Consider the following 17,833-nt stretch of genomic DNA (forward strand, 5'->3'; position numbering starts at 1 on the left):
GTTGAAGTTTAGGTGCTCAGACTAAACAAACACTAATCGAGATGGTAGCTGGGGGAGCAGTTTTGAACTCCTTTGCAAACACTTTGAGGGAAGGATTTCAAAGGAAAAAAGATGTTTCACACGATATGATGCGAAAAGGTTCGTAACTTTATGCTTTTTTTATACTTAAGGTGTATGAATTTTTGAACAGTTAGCATAATGCGTTACAGCTAAATGAATAAAATAATTTTAAAACGTTTCTAAATTATATTCGTACGTTTTGAAAGAAAAAGCTATAAAACACTTTATAAGCATTTTATTTATATTTTAACAAATGTATTCAACAATTTGTTCGTTACCTACTATTCAAGTATTAAAAACATCAAGCTTAAAGAAATAAAATAGCAAAAACTAAATAAAGCTCTAAACAGAAAGCTATCCTCTTTAAAACCATACCAATTTAAGAAAATAATATACTTATATGTTTATATAACGGTTCATTTAATTGATTAGAGATAAAAGAAGTACTATCCTGAACACATGAACCTCATAGTTATTTAAGCTCGACGGTAAAATTTAGCTGAAAAAGTAACATTTTAGTATTAGAATAAATTTGCTACATTATATAAATAAAAAAATTAAGGTAAATATTTTCTTTATTTCTTATCAAAAATTTAAGGTGAAAACTTCTACATATTAATCTAGAGATAAAATGCTTCCTGTATGTTAGAAAACAAAACATAATGTTTAAATTTTAGGCAGAACCTCAAAAAATAAATCGATGTATCAGCTTTTAACATGATTACACATAGTCTGTAAGTCTATATATAACTTAAAGAGGAAGAAAAAATTGGATTGTAAAAAATTGTTGATGTAAAAGTTAAAAACGTGTCAAGTAAACGAAAATGTGTATTTCCCAAAATGTAATCAATGCAAAAGTAAAGTATTTATACAAGAGTTTTATATTCAACACTTCATTCGTTTGTTTACATTAGAAAAATATAAACACCTAACTTGATGTAATGTTAATTTCCTACCAAAAAAAAAATAAAATATATAGATCACACGAAATTTTACTCTCATTGTTTCAGCAGAAAGTTTAAAAAGTAGTAAGTTATTTGTCGATAACTGTTTAAGCTTTTCATTATTCATTATAGTTACGTTTAAGTTTGCTTAAAACTTAACTCTGACTAATTTATATTTGGTGACTTGTAAAAACTAATTTGAGTTTATTTAAGAGTTGACCCAGATATAAAAATTACTTAGAAATTTGTACAAACAAAGTTATTGCTAAAAAGTTTTAGCAAAATCGAGAAGTTTTTTTAATATTGATTTTTCTCATGAATTATTAAGAATATTTGATATGCTTTCATAACAATATATTATGCATATAATTAATTATTCAATGTTTCTATTGTAGTAAATTACAAACATTCCGTGCACAATTTTAAAGTGCAGTACTCTTAAACTTTATAAAGTTATTCGAAATTATGCCTTAAAGTATTACAGTTTTAATCGTAATTTTTACAGGTTTAAAATGTTTAATTTAAAAACTAATGTAGTTTCTGTAGAAAATTATAAAATACTGTAGACATTTTTATCCGGTTCAATATAATGAAGTATAATTTAAGTATGCTTTTAAATTTAACAAACAACTTACTACGAACATTTAAAAGTTAGTATATATATAGTTTTACAATTTTATGACTCTTACAATACACTACTTTTATCATAACTCAAAGAATTATCACTTTTGATTAAAAAATATCGCAAGTTGTTTAGACTTATTAATTATTCATAAGTCTCTAATTTTGAATAAGTACGGTTTTGAATAAAGAAAGTTTAGCTTAAGTAAAGTTTTTGGAAAAAAAAAAAAAAATTTAAAAAGTTATTTTGTAAGCAAATTTTTGAATTTTTTTTTTTAAACTAAACATAATTTTTGCTTTGAAAATCGTGCAACTTTAATATAAATAATGACTCTGTTGTTTAATACAATGTCTTAATAACTTTAGTTATTTTTTATGTTTTTTGTATGTTTTATATATTATATATATAGTTTATTGAACGTCAAAAAACACGCTTAAAATATTTGGTCCTAGGACCTGGTATACGAAAAACTCTTTTGGTTATCGAGTCGCACACCACGGATACTTTAAACGTCTTGTCCAGGACAGTTAACTAATTTAAAGTGAGGATAATTGGTAAGAAACTATAGAACAGTTTTCAAATCACGTTTTTAGCTTAAAGTAAACGTTATTGACTTAGTTTTTGTTAACTTAATAAATGATAAGCTGTTAAAAAATTCAGAAAGCTTGCAAATGGAATAGTTGCTAAGAAAATAAAAAGTTTGAAATAGTTTCTCAACTTAATATTTTTCATTATACATTGTTATTAAATAAAGCATTTATCAATATTGTAACGGTCTAACAACCTTAAACCTTAATCAAGAAAGCAATCGTACATAAATTGGTGAACAAAATATCTTATATAATTTTTAATACATTAAATAAATAATATTTTTTTACAACTAATTTTTTGAAAACTAAATTAAAGAAATAAAGTAGATATACAAGAACATTCTTAAATGCATAAACTATATAGTTTAACACGTTCTTTTCAATAAAAAAATAGTTTATGCCAACAAAGCTACAACAGTTTTATTTTAATAACTATAAGTAAAATAAGTACTACTTGATAATTCAACAAGCTTATTGTTTAGCTAGTGAATTTTTATTATTTCAAATGGCAACAAACAATTTTTTCTTATTTTTTTTTTAGTTAAGTTGTTTACATAAATGATTTTTTTTTAATTAGTGCTTTATTCATTACTTAGAGTTTAGAATTGTTTCTGGTTATTAAAACAAAACTTATTAAATATGAAAAACAGTTTAGTTTTTCCATAAACTGACAAATATTTTTTTTTGTTGAAACTACAAAAGGTGCTTACTTGAATTAAACCACTTTGGTTCCATCAAACTAAATCTTAATAAATATTATACTATAATAGTTACTAGTAATAATAGTACTAAAAATAGCTACATTCTATAGCTTTTCCATAAATATAATTTTTAATTATTATGTAAAAGCTAGCCATTAAAGATAAAAAATCAAGATGCATAAAATATGTTTTTTATGAAATATAAGAAAAAAAATTAATGAAGGACTAGCGTTTATCTATATTTAATTTTTCAGACCTGAAGAGATGTTTTGGACTTTTAGACCTGACTTTTCTCGCGATAAGTGGCATGGTTGGGTCGGGTTTGTATGTTTTGGTTGGTACGGTTGCAAAAAACACTGCAGGGCCATCTATAGTGATTTCTTATGTTCTCGCAGCTGTTGCTTCCATACTCTCTGCAACTTGTTATGCTGGTATAACTTTGAAGCCTCTTAAAAAACTTAAACTCAGATTTTAGACGACTGAAATTTGTTAATAATTTATTATAAAAACGCTGTAAGGTTTGCATATTTTTAGTTTTTAGTGAAAAAGATTCTACTTAATTGTTAGTTTTGTAACTGACTAAATATGAAAATGTTTTATATAACTTCTCTTCTTTATAAAAACTACTAAGCTTGAAGTTTTGATCATAAAAGTTTGTATATTATATCAACTTTGCAACAGAGTTTGCGGCAAGAGTTCCAGTAGCCGGATCAGCTTATCAGTTCACGTACCTCAGCGTTGGAGAACTGTGGGCCTTTATAATAGGATGGAACGTTGCGATCGAGCATGCCATATATTTGTCAGCAACAGCTAAATCATGTGCCAGGTCTGTCTCATGCTGTTGCGTGAATTTTCATAAAAATTATATTTCTATAGATATATTCGATTCGATTGAGGTGCTAAGTTTTTCTTTTGAAACAAAATTAAATAATGTTTTCCACGAACATCAAACATATCATTATTATAATTTTTTTTAAATGTTACCAAACATGCTCAAATTCCAAAAGAAAAACTTATAGCTTTGAAGTTACTACACAAGCAACCAATTAAAAATAAAGCTTTTTGTTTAATAAACTTAAGATTTTTATTACTACACAATACATAGAAAATACTAACCTTCACAGAATACTTACAAACAAAAAATATAATATTAGGGCTCAGTTAAAACTTTGTTGCTCAGGAAACATTATTTTTTAATACTTATTCTCAATACTTAATAAAAAAAGGCAAAATTAACAAAAATTCTTGATATAATTATATTTTTAGGTAGTTTTTAATAATTCTAAAAAGTTTAAAATTTATTAATTTTTTTAAAAAGTTGGTTTCAGTCAATTTTTTCGGAAGTTTTACACTCAAATTAACCAATCATATTTGACATGTTTTAAAAATATGTCTTTTACTCAATTTTTGCACTTAATAACTTTGTTACAAAAATTATTAAAAAATATCAAAACTTTTATGTTGAAAAAGCAAGCTAACAGTTTATTATATTCACTGTTTACTTTACACATAAGTTTTGTTTATCATATTTTTTTTAACAACAGTAGACGATGTTATGTCAAAGACTAACTTAATTTAAAGAATTGTAAATTAAATTTACTTTAATTTTTCAGTTTTTATTTTATTTTATCGGATAAGAAAGTAAAGTAAAAAATTTAAAGTTGAAACAAACAAAACAGTAAATAGATTTTCAACAACACTAACCTTTTTGCTAAGTGTAAATTTGGAATTTCGAGTGTTGTGTGTAATTTTAAAGTTTTGCTGGCGCGAAAGAGCACTGCATAAGTTCATAAATAATTCATTGAGTAAGCACCTTGCTTGTACCTTGGTTAAAACTTGTCATCACTTTTTTGGCTTCTACAACATGCGCGCCTGTTGCCTTTCCCTAAGTAGTTTGTTTTTCGGTCGATAAAACTTCCGCTCTATGGCGACCTTTATCTTCTATTGTGTTAAAATTTAGAAGTTGTTTAGTCTAGTTTATTTAAATGCATCATTATATAAACAACCCGATGGAAAATACTTTTAAGCTTTTTTAATTAAGGCATTCGTATCGAAAAATAATAAAGTGTCTTACCAATTTGTTTTTGAGTAAGAATTTGTTTGTAAATAAAACAAAATAGTACGACTAAAACTTTTTTCACATTTAATGATCGGTTTGTTTTGAAGAAACCAAACAATACACTATTACACAAAATAAGTTAAGCTATTAGTTAAGTTATTTTAATGTTAAATGATACTTTCTAAAAAGATACTCTTAAATACTAAAACACTTAGCTTAACTTATTTTGAGATAACTTTGTGTATTGTTAGGCTTCTTCAAAACAAACCGATAAATAAATCAGAATAAATTAACTTAAGATAATTAAATGTGAAAAGAAATCAACAGTTTTTGCAAATATTTTAAAAACAACAAACCTTTTTTATTTGAACTATTAGAAAATTACTGAGTAAATGGGATTTTTTTTATTCTTTTGACTTTTGCTATCATTAAACTACCTAAGAGTGTTTTAAAACAATCCAATTGAAACAAACGGGTAGCTAATTACTAAAGGTTATTTATTTCTAAGAATATATGATTTCTTTCTTTCAGTGTCTAGTTGCTTTTTCTGACTATTATAAAACTCTAATTTAAGGACTTTTCTAATATAAATAAATGCCTATTTAAAACTGACTTACAGCTATTTTAAACAGTTACATCGATCAGCTTAGTAACGGTACCATCAACAATTTTTTTCGCCACACAATGCCTATGAGTGAAGGAGGATTTTTGTCAGAATACCCTGATTTTTTAGCGGCATTTCTCATAATAATTCTCACTTCTGTTCTTCTTTTTGGAGTTAAAATATCTTCGAAAATAAATATTTCTATCTCACTACTTAACCTCATGGTTCTTCTATTCATTATTGGTAATATTATTTTAATATCTTAAATTTACGAGTCCTAAATTTGTTACTTACTTACTTTTTGGTACAAGTAAATAGTATACTTTTAAACTTTGTAAACTAATAAACTTCCAGCAACCGGATTTGCACTTGGAGAAAAGAAAAACTGGACCAACGACTTTTTTCCGTACGGATGGTCAGGCACCTTGAAAGGAGCGTCAAAATTAATTTTCAGTTATGTAGGCTATGAAATGATATCATCTGCCACTGAAGAAGCTAAAAACGCTGCTAGGTTTTATACAGACTTGTATTTTTTATACAGTTAAACTTTCTAAACTTTTTACAAAAAAATAAATATAGTTAATCAACTCGTCCAGTAATAAAACCTTTTATGAATTAAAAAAAACTTTTAGAATATGTAAAATGTAATAAAATAAAGACATTTTAAAAAAACTGTAACATAATAAAATCTGTATAAAACAAAAAAGTAAGTTACTAGTTTATTAATTAGAATAAGACAGTGTTGTAACTACTTTTTAAATGTAGAGTAATTAGTAAGTGTATAATATGCTTTTAAAAATGCTTATACAATAACATTGTATAATGTCCTGGACAAGACGTTAAAAGGTATCTGGGTATCTGTGGTGTGCGATTCTACAACCGAAAGGTTTATTTGTACACCAGATCCTAGGACCAAATATTTTTAGCGCTTTTTTTTGTCGTTCAATAACGTTATATATTAAATTTTAGAGACATTCCTTTGTCATTGGGTATTTCCGTATCAATAGTCATGGCAGCATATGTTGGTGGTGCGGCCTCATTGACTTTGATGGTGCCTTACTACGATATTGATGCATTAACTCCGTTTCCGTCAGCTTATGAGTTGAGGGGAGTTTATTGGGCGAAGTACGTTATTTCCGTTGGTGCTTTAGCTGCCATGCTGGCATGCCTCTTAGTAATCTTGTTTGTTGTCCCCCGCTATCTGCTAGCTATGTCTAGGGATGGACTTCTGTGGTCATTTCTAGGTCGAGTTCATCCAGCTACTCAGGTTTGCTTGTAAACTTGTTTTTATACTAAAAAAAAAGTAACGACGAGGAAAAGTGCTTTTTGCGTATGGTTATGATCATTAAATTTTAAACATTATTTAATTAGTATGTACTTGTTTGACTTATTGTTTAACTAAAGAATACTGGCTTATTCTAATTTTTGTATTTTGAAACAGTGTTTTTATCGTAAATAGTTTTTAGTCTTTATTAATTGAATTTCAACTTTTTACTTTTTTAACATAAAAATATAAACTAAATAAAAGCCATATCATTTTTTATTTGTACAGACTAAGTTTTATGTATAAAGTGAAGAATTTAAAGTATACTTTATTGATTTTTATAAAATACGAAAAAAAAATCAAAATATAAGGTTAAAAGTATTTATAAAAAAATCTGTTTTGAGCCTACGATGTTCTAAAAATCTTAATCAATACAAAATGTAAATAAATTAAAGTTAAAATTTGCAGTCATCATGTAACAGGTACCTCACATTGCAACATTTACTGTTGCAGCGATAAGCACTGTGTTAGCTATCTTCTTCAGTCTTGAGACATTAGTAGAGTTTATTGCAATAGGCCAGTTGCTTGCTTGTAGTTTTGTTGCTTTCTGTGTAATTACACTCAGATATTCTCCAAACAACCTGTCTAGGTTAGTTAAATTGAAGTATTCTAACTAGTTATAAACTAATATTATATATTTCTATAACTAATATTTTAAGAAACATAAACAAGTTTAAATGACATTAAAAAAAACTACTTAAACGACAACTCAATGTAAATTAAAATGAGAACTTTTAAAAATAATGATGACAGTATATTTTTATAATTATTTTAGTTGACCATAGTTCTAGGTTAATTTAGTTACTGCTTTATATTAAGTTAATTAATTTGATTAAAATATCTATTATAATAAAACTAAATAATATAAAGTTTATACAACTTGTCTGTTGCAGTCTTTCGAGATCAGATAAAGTTGACGAAGAAATAACACCAACGATGGCAATGAAGCAGTTAGGATCGTCAGTAGATAACAAGGAAGTCGACAACAAAGATGATGACGTCATCGTGGAAAGAAGTCCCGGTGACGGGTCGTGTTCAGATTCCTACGAGAACGAAAAAAAAGATTGTTCAGTGAAGTATCAGGAAGAAAAAGTTACAATAGATAGGTATGAAATTTTATTTTGTGACAAAGTTAGTGGTTTTGAGTAAAGATAATGAGTTTACTTTTTGCTCATAACTAAAAGCCATTGCAACTATTCATTAAAGGTACGGCTAAAACTGATAAAAAAATTTCTTAAATAAAAAAATTAGAGGACAAAAGACGTGTTAAAATTTTTATTTTTTATATTTCAAAAACTTTAATTAAGTTTGAAGTTCAACAATTTCTAATGTAATTTTACTTTTGTTCATAGTCAAAAAAAAATTAAAGAACGAAAGGTGTTTATAAACATACAAAACTAGCTTAAATTTTTATCTTTTTTAGAAGTTCATTATATATAAAGTATCTTATTTATAGTTTTAGCATAGTTTTAAGTAAACAACTTTGAATGCAAAATACTAACTATCATTTTGATTAAATATGTATTTTCAAAAGAAACAGCTGCGAAAATTTTACTTTGCTTGGACAAAACAATTGTGGTACGATCAAAAAGTCAGTTATAAACTCCTCTTTTGGTACATATTTTTATTGGACATTGACGTATAGACCTGGTCAAATTGTCTTCAATGCTTTAGTTTTAGCGGTTGTCTGCTCTATTGTGATAATATCCCTTTTAATTTTCGTACCCACAAATGTTTTAGAGCAAGCATACGTAGTAATACCACTTGTTGTTCTTTTTACAGCCATAATTGCTTGTCTTCTACTAATTTCCCTGTTCTACCAAGATTCAACTATTACCACTTATAAGGTTCTTGTTCGTATTCTATTTTTTATAACAGTTTTTTAAACTTAGTTTTTAATAAAAAAGCAACAAATAATGTGTATTTTTTTCAAATACTTTAGAAAAAAATAAAATATTAATTGCAAAAAACATTCAGTATCTCATATGTCTTATACTTTTATCGTTTTTAAACCTATATAATATTTATTGAACTTCAACACCAATTTTTTAGTTAATTTTTAAAGTATTTTATTACCTTCTATAATAAAAAACATATAAGTAAATTCAGCTTTTATCAGGCATAATCAGTTTTATTTTTGAGCTATGTATTAAACTAAAGTTTTTCTTTAAGGTACCGTTAGTTCCATTGGTTCCCTTCTTGAGTATTTTGATAAATGTTGCACTAATAATGAAACTCAGCCCTTTGACTTGGTTGCGTTTATTCATTTGGATTATAGCAGGTTAAATGAAAGAAATTTAATTAAGATTATATAGATTTTGTTCCAAAAAACTAATAAAACTTAAACAATGTCTTAAAACTATTTAAGTATTATTAACCTATAACACTAATTTTAGGATTAATCGTGTATTTTTCTTACGGTTTTAATCATAGCAAGCTTGCGCCACTAAACACTGAAGATGTCCGATAAAAAGAATTCAACATCAGCAATCAATTTCAAGCTAAGAGTTTAATATCTAAGCTTAAATTTCTTATTATTTTTGTAAAAGATGTTTTTATAAATTTTATTTAAAAATTTATATACTCTAGTATTTTTAAAATTAAAACGTTTTTTCCTAGTCCCAACATTTTAAATCTTATCTTTGTGTTCTGGATATTTATTTAAGTAGTTTTATCTGTATTATACTCTTTAAAATTTAATTACAAAGTCTAAATATGTTTTAGAATAATGATAAACAACGTATAAATTTAGTAGTAAAACTTCAAAACTGATTTTATTTTAATAAGTAAATAGAAGTTGAATAAAAGTTAATTGTCTCAGATATCTTATTTGGATGTTTTAGACCATTTTATCTACAAAACATTTTAACTGCAGCATACTATTAGATTTTGAAACATCTTTAATTTATTAAATCATGTTCTCTGAGGTGTATGTAGAGCTTATTTTATTATTTTACAAAAATTACTTTTATAATATTTTACGTACGTATTTCACAACTTCCTATAATCAAGTATTTTTAATTGTTTTTCGGGTTATTTTGTTTTTATTTAATGCAATTTTAAATTAAACAGTTAAGTAATACCAATAAATAATTTTATAAGTTTTAAACGCTTTTTATTTCACCATTGTTATATATAATTTATTATTTCTGTTGTTGCTGAATATGTAAAAATTATCTGTCTATATTTTCTGCATAGATTTAGTATTTAAACTTTATTTAACTGTTTTGTATTGGTATTGTAAGACAGTGAAGGCAATTATATGCTATGTAGGAATACAATAAAACAATTGTTAAATGTTTTTGATTACTATTGTTTAAAAATATTACATATGTATAGTACTTAATAATGTGTATTTGTATTTTCATTTCGAAATAAAAAAATAAAAAAAACAAATATGGTATGAAAAAAGTTTATGCATCAAAACATGTTTAGTTTTTAATATCTAAAATATATATTAAAGGTTTTAGTATAAACGGTGGGAACTTTTCTACATAGCGGACGGATTTAAAAAATCTTTTTTGGCCGACATGTTTATCAAAAGTCTTAGCGGACAGCGTACAAAAATATAAACTGTAAGTGTCTTCAAAATATAATATATGTCAAGAACATATGTTTTAAAAACAAACAATCTTTTATTGTCTGTTTACGGCTTTTTATACAAGGTTTTTATTTAAAAAAAGGTAAAAACAGTATAATAGTTATATTTTAAACATAAAACCTTATAAAAATTTAACAGTGGCACAACTACTGTTAATTAAAAAAAAAATTATTTTAAAACTACAAATAAATACTTAAATATATAACTTTTGCATTTACGTAGTTTGAAACCTTATGAAACTTTTTAATTGCGGAAGTGATGACTCATGCAAAAATATCATAAGTTTTAACTCAAGTTTATCATAGTTTTTTGAAATACACTCTGTTTGTAAACATATCTATAAAATAAGATGAAGTTCACGTTTTTTAGCATCTTTATTTACTTTGCAATGTTAAACTTTTGTAAATCTAAAGGTATGTTTATTTTTAAAGCTTCATAAACTTAATATAAATACAGCTATAGTTTGTTATATTTTGTTGAATAAATAAGTCTTAGTTTTACATAAGATCTACCTTTTATTAAAAACTAACTATTGAAAAATAAAAATTGTAAGTATTCAGGGACTTTAATAATATAATTTTTTTTTTAAATTACACGTAGTTTTAGCAGCAATTCATTCTTGGAAGTGTTCATAAAGAACAATAAATAAACTTAATAAATGTCAAGTTACATTTCATATAGGTTTTATAAGTTTAAACAACGGTTTGGCAAAACATGACCAGTAGGGTAGATCTGACTTACCAAGAAGAAATTTATAGCCTGTGACTTATTTATTTTATAGTTTGAAAAGTATTTGTTAAAAACAAGAAAACTTAGCTTTTTTTGGAGATGTCTTTAGAAATATGCTCCTGTCTTAATTGTGAGTAGTGCTTACTCAACGGTCATGTCACTACAATTTTGCTTCTAAAACTATTATTTTTTAATTTTTTAAAAACTATCGCGCTCAGAAGAAGACTTTTAACAATAAGGCTGCAAAAGACTTTATAGCTCATGACAAATATAAAAGGCAGTTGACACTTGGTTAAAACGAAATACTCAACTGTAGTTAGGACATAACAAATAAATATGTTATTAGAAATAAACAAACTTTATATAGTTTATTTTTTATAGTGCTAAAATCTAAAACATTTTTGAACTAGTTAAAAAATTATTGTTAGATGTAAACTTATAAGCTTTCTACAATATTTATAAAAAAAAATTTTCTAGTAGAATAACAAGACGCTGTTAAATATTTGTTATACTTGGAAAAAAAAAACACTTGTAGTCTGTTTAATAAAACAAATAAAACATGAATTTTTGTTAGTGTTATTGATATTAGAAAAAATATATTATGAATTATAGCTGTGTAAGTTGCTAAAAATAATAAATTAGCTGATACTAAAAACCAACCAAAATAAATTTAAATTGTCAAAAATTTCAAAAATTTAGTTTGTTAACATGCATATCAATATTTTGGTATCAGTTTTTGTATTAGACTTTATACTTCTATCTAAGCTTAAAAAACAATGCAATCAATAAATAATTCTTTGCAAACCAGATTAGAGAATAAGGTATCTATCTAAATTAACAAAAACTTACTTTAATTAATGACACTAGTTATGTTAAAATTTTTTAAGGAATATCAGTGAAGTATAGTTAAAAAGGAGAATATAAAATTTGCAAAAATACTTTTACATATTCATTAGCTAGATTAAATTAGAATATGCGCTAAAGATTTTATTCGTTATACACTCGAAGTAAAAAAAAAACACCCGTGTCATCTTGAAAAATTTTTAAACGACATAATTCAAAAAAAAAGAATCTAAGTACACTTTAAAATAAGTCTAGACAAGAAGCAGTTTTGATGTTTCACATAAAAGTCAAAATTTTTTGTCAGTCAGTAATAATTCAGTTATTATATAGTATATTGTTTCTTGAAGGATAAAAAAAAGCGTTAAATATAATAGTTCTTAGAACCTGGTGTACGAAATAACCTTTCGGTTATCGAATCGTACACCACTTGGATACAGCTTAACGTCTTGTCTTGGAGTATAGTAGCTAGTATTTCTATACATTCTTAGCAGTATTAAATTTCTCGTAATAGCTGCTTAAAAGTTATCAACTTAAAATCACATCAATTTCAGAAGAACATAGTTGTTTATTTCGTATATAGTAGGGAAACAATATTTCTTATATAATAGAGATTATTTCTACTGGAAACTTTTCAATCTTTATAATCTCATTACTTTTCACTTTGTATGTGTATTTTACAAGCACAATAGTTATCTAGTATTTAGTTAAAAACTAGATTTATTATAAAAGATTTTTTAGTGAATATAAAAATAAAATAAACTGGTAGAAAAAGTTTAGTAAATTTTAAGTCAGAAAGAAAAACTACTATTTTTTGTTTACAGAGTGCATTCATAACGGAAAAACTTTTTTTACTCCCCTTAACATTGGTAACCCAACTAGAGTAAGTTATTCCAATGTTTTATTCTAGCTATATAATCTAACTCGTTATTAAATTAAACTTAAGTGGTTAATTTTTTAAAGTTATAAAAAGCTTATCATTATACAGTCCTACTAAACACTAGCTAAGTATTTCTTTAAGTAACTAAAAGTTTTAAATTGTTAAAAGTTATAAATTAAAACATTAAAATTTATTGATTTTTTTTCTTCAGAAGTTTTCACCTTATTTTTTTATCTCAAAAAAACTTTTTAATTAATAAAATAAACAGAATTGCGAGTGTAGAGAAATTATTGGAGCATGTACTAGAATTTTAGAACCTGTTTGTGGAAGTGATGGCAAAAAATACAGCAATTTTTGCGTCTTGTGCAGTAACATAAAAAAGTAAGTTATAGATAAAAAATTTTCGTATGACGAAAATAAAAATACATCTTGCTGTTTAAATAGGATATCAAGTTAACAAAAGACTAGCTATTGTCCTAACTATCAGTGACATTAAAGTTTCGTAATGTAAAAGCTAAAAATTATCTTGCTATAATTTACTAAAAAGGTGCATTCGTTAAATTTATACTTTTCAGATAAGTATTTAAACTCAATATATTATTTTTGATATTCAAAATTTAAATCTTATCGTTTGTTCATACAGTTTCTAGCGAACCAAGCTCCCTGGAGTATATTAAAAAAAACAATTTTCGCAGTACTTTTCTTTATTGAACTGACGTATGTTTCTGTGTGTTAAACGAGTTAACACACTTCAACGGAATTCTGTAAAAATATAAATACTAAAAGAAAACAGTGTTTGTATAAAATTTAGTGTATCTAATACTAACTATTAATCTGTAGTGATTATGCTTACTTTTTGTAAATAAACATACTCACCTACTTTTCTTCTATTCTTTTGTTGCAGTATTTTAACTTTTACAGAACTCCGTTGAAAAACAACTCGTTTAACACACAGAAACATATGTCAGTTAAATAAAGAAAAAGTTTTTACTATCTTTTTCTTAATTTTTTTTAGCTTTTTTTCTGACTTGTCTGTCAATAGCAGGGTTTCCAAAACTTTTCTCAAATGGCCCCCTTGTAACACCTAAGATTTTTTTTTGCTCCTCTTCAGCAACTCCAGAATATCTAGTGTAAGTTTCAAATTATGACCTAATGCCCCCCCTTTGGCCCCTTTGCTGCTCATGACCCCCTGATGATCTGTTCTTTAGCCCACTTTGGGAAACCCTGGTCTATAGTATATCATCAAATTTTTTAACTGTACCTTATTTCGATAAAATTTAATGAAAAAAGTACAAGTTTGAGACAATAGAAAGCACTAATTCGTTTTTTTTAGTTTAAAATTAATTGTCTTTTTTTTCCTCAATTTTTTTAAAAGGAATAGGTAATTTATTCTTTATAATAAAATTATCAAAAATAGACTCAACTTTATTCAAACTAGAAATATATACAACAAATTTGTAAACAACTGTGTTTTTTAAGCAAAAACTTTATTGACTAGTGGCGTTTCACAGTTTATAAAATATGAACATTACCCTATATTCTAGTAATTTATAATAGATTAAGGTATATTAAAAAAGGCATGCAAAATTTTATGTTTGTGTATTAAACATAATAACTATAAACATATATTTTTAACTAAAATCAATATCAGGCAGACACAGTTACAATGACTGTTAAAACGATTCATCGTGTCTATCTGTGCCTGATTAGTACTTCTGAGGACAAAATTGTAGTATGAAATGTTGTTGATTTTCGTGCGGTTTAGTTTAGTGCTAATTATGATGTTGAGAAATCATATTAGCTCTGCTGATTTATAGCTAAAAACGTTACTACTTGTTCTAATCAAATAAAAAAATTTTAAGTAGCTTATTTTTAGCACTAATTACTTTAATTTTTTTAAATTGTATAGACCCTAATATGCGATTAACTATTTTAAAGGTAAAATAAGACGTACTACATAAAAAAATTGTTAGGTTAGTGCATTAGTAACTGTATAAAGCTTTAATTAAATTTAAAACTACAGATTATTATTTATTTTACAGCGACCCTGAGCTAAAGTACGCAGGAGAAGCAAAGATTGGTGAAGAAGGAAAACGTTTTTGTTGAAAGTAATAACTAGAATAAAAAGTTTTTTACAACATTTATTATAATGACTTCAAAGAAAATAAACCCCTTTTAAATCTAAATAAAGATGCACTTGCTATACTAAATGCTTTTGATAGATTTTAAATATTTAGCTTTAGAACTGAAAACTATAGTAGTAAATGCTTGTATAATTGTTTGAAATTTATAACTGTTATGTATTTTTACAGATTTTAAGATATAAACTATATTTTTCAAAATATTTTGTTTAATATATATTTTACTAAAAAAAATATCAAGTTATAGAAATTTAGATTTTAAACTAGTTATAAATAGAAGAATTGTCTTAAACACAGTGTAGTACTAGACTTGCCAGTTGTAATAGTAGGGACCTAAGATACGGTACTAATGTTACTTGTTAGAGCAGTTTGTTTAGAACAGCTGATTTTTATAAAAATATTGTTCGAAAACTACCTTATTCTGTCTTTTTTTTTTGTTAAACGTATTGATCACCTGAGGATAGGCTTAAGAATATCTTTTAAGCCTGTAATTTGTTTAATATGACTTATTTAACTACCCTGACTAAAAAGCTTTAAGATTAAATTCACATATAATTAATTAAGTCTAGTTAACAGTTATAAAATAGTTATAAATTATTATTAGAAAAACTTAAACTCTTACCGAACACTAACTATTTAAAGATATTACAAATACAAAGCCTACAAAATAACTTCAAAGATTTTTATGTTTTTAGAACAAGGTTATAAAAAATATGCATCACATAGCGAACATTTATGGACAATTAAAAAAACGCTAGATTTGAGTGCAGCTGAGAGGTTTAAACGAACTGAGCTTGTTTTTAAACATTTTTACGTTTTTATTAGCTTATTTTTTAAACAACTTGGTTTGTTTAGCTCATTAACGTCAACTAGCGGAAAACCTTAAAACAATGATAAAGAAGCATAAAATTTATTAGAACAGAGCTCTTGCTATGAAGTATAATTTTGAATAATTCAATGTTGTAAAAATTGTTATTTAAAACTAAATGATAGACTAACAAAAATTACATTTTATATAACAATAATTTAATTTTTAAGACTCTTAATAAAAAATATATTATTAAACTAAAGTTACTTACAAAACCTAACTTTATTGTAAATGTAAACTGTAAAAGGTTAAAAAATAACCCGTGAGTCAAACTATTTAATTGTAAGTGTTCAATATGTACAAAACTGCTTTAAATGTTAATTAAATATACTTTAAGTAATAAACATACTGTTTTTATATATAGCTACATATTATATGCTAATTCTGTATTAACATAGTTCTGTGCTATCTAGTAAAATAATTGTACTAAGTTTGAAAAATATTTACTTTGTGAATATTTTGATTCTGTTACAACTGGTATGAATTAATACTAAACATTTTCTTTAAAACTTTCAAATTCCGTGAACCATTATAACTTGTTTTTTTTTATTGCTAGAAGTTTTGACACGCAATAACTTATTTGCTTAGAGCAGGGGTTGGCAAACTGCTGCTGGCGAGCACGTTTTGGTTTTGAATGGAATGCAGTCCGCGGAAGAAAAAATCTGCGGCCCGCGACCATATAAATGTGGCCCGCCGAACAAGAACATTTTCTCAGTCAGTTTTCTACTTTGTACAAAAGTAATGCCTAGTGTTGACCTAAAATTAGATTTCTTTAAAACTTAGTGTTTTGTTTAGCATGTAATTTAAACCTAAATTTTTACAATATATATTTCCACTATGTATCATACTTTAGTGTACACAGAAACATTTAAAGCTCATAATAAACAGACATGAAGTATAATTGTTTGACATTTGATTTTGAGTCGTTTTAATGTTTTACATAAGTTTTTGTATAACTTAAAATAATTTTTATGTACAGTAAGGTGCTTATAAATACGGTTTGACCTTATTATAAATACGGTACGTTTGAGGTTTCACCTATTTTTTTAGTGGTAGGTACCACAAATACACCCTGTATAAAATTTCAGATGGTTTTAAGAAACTTTCATCTTGGCGGAATTCGATTTTCAAACTATATGGGATCCAAAAAATGCGACCTTACAGTTTTTAGTTGAATTTTCTTTACATGTGGCAATTATCACATGAACACTTGTGTCCAATTTAAGACAATCAAGAGAACTTTTTTGGTGGCACTTCTTGATTAAAAATTTTATTATACTTTAATTTTAAAATCTCCGACTAGGTTTTGATCTTCAGGCTGACTTTTTTGCTTTGAACAGTGGTAAAGAAAACTTATGATGTATGTCTTTTTAAATTTACAGTTTCGGTTTAAATTATATGTAAAACTTTAAGTTTTGAAGGTGCTATGAATAAAAATAATATTTATACTACTTATATACATATAAGTTTAAAAAACGCACACTGGCTTTAAAGGCGACATTTAAGCCTAAAATCTTTTTTAGAAGTTTTTTTTAATAAACCCAGGCTTATTCAAGCTAGGTTTGAATTACTTAGACTAATTTTCCTTTGCCTTATAAAAGTGTAAGACCTGATCCTCTTAAACTTGAACAGCAATTTAAACATTTTATTATACATTCAAAGTTTTATTTTATAGAACAACGCTGTACTTAACAATCCCTTTATTTGTAATAAAAGTATACGAAATTAATTTTATTAATGATAAGAATATATAATAACAAAGTATTAATTGCCTTGTTTTGTGTTTACATTCTTTCTAAGGGTTGAAATAGCACAAGATTTTTTTTTAAATTTTACATATGCCATGGTTATCACACAGGAAAAACGAGCT

At 25.7% G+C, this 17,833-nt stretch overlaps 2 protein-coding genes across 2 annotated transcripts; both read left to right on the forward strand.

Moving 5' to 3' along the window:
- The first annotated feature begins 36 nt into the window (after positions 1–36).
- Positions 37–9,635, forward strand: LOC145842947 (cationic amino acid transporter 4-like). Its single transcript, XM_082950420.1, has 11 exons — positions 37–138; positions 3,172–3,348; positions 3,599–3,743; positions 5,609–5,823; positions 5,935–6,091; positions 6,550–6,847; positions 7,327–7,493; positions 7,798–8,010; positions 8,439–8,751; positions 9,077–9,185; positions 9,301–9,635. The coding sequence occupies exons 1-11, from the start codon at positions 42–44 to the stop codon at positions 9,372–9,374; spliced, it is 1,965 nt and encodes a 654-aa protein (XP_082806546.1). The 5' UTR covers positions 37–41; the 3' UTR covers positions 9,375–9,635.
- Positions 9,636–10,818: 1,183 nt separating this feature from the next.
- On the forward strand, positions 10,819–15,216 carry LOC145842753 (double-headed protease inhibitor, submandibular gland-like). Its single transcript, XM_082950229.1, has 4 exons — positions 10,819–10,918; positions 12,899–12,957; positions 13,223–13,335; positions 14,997–15,216. Exons 1-4 carry the CDS (start codon positions 10,855–10,857, stop codon positions 15,058–15,060), a joined length of 300 nt encoding a protein of 99 aa, XP_082806355.1. The 5' UTR covers positions 10,819–10,854; the 3' UTR covers positions 15,061–15,216.
- Positions 15,217–17,833: the final 2,617 nt, after the last annotated feature.

The sequence above is a fragment of the Thalia democratica genome, chromosome 8 (genome assembly GCF_965202585.1).
Source record: "Thalia democratica chromosome 8, ktThaDemo2.hap1.1, whole genome shotgun sequence".
Lineage (NCBI taxonomy): Eukaryota > Metazoa > Chordata > Thaliacea > Salpida > Salpidae > Thalia > Thalia democratica.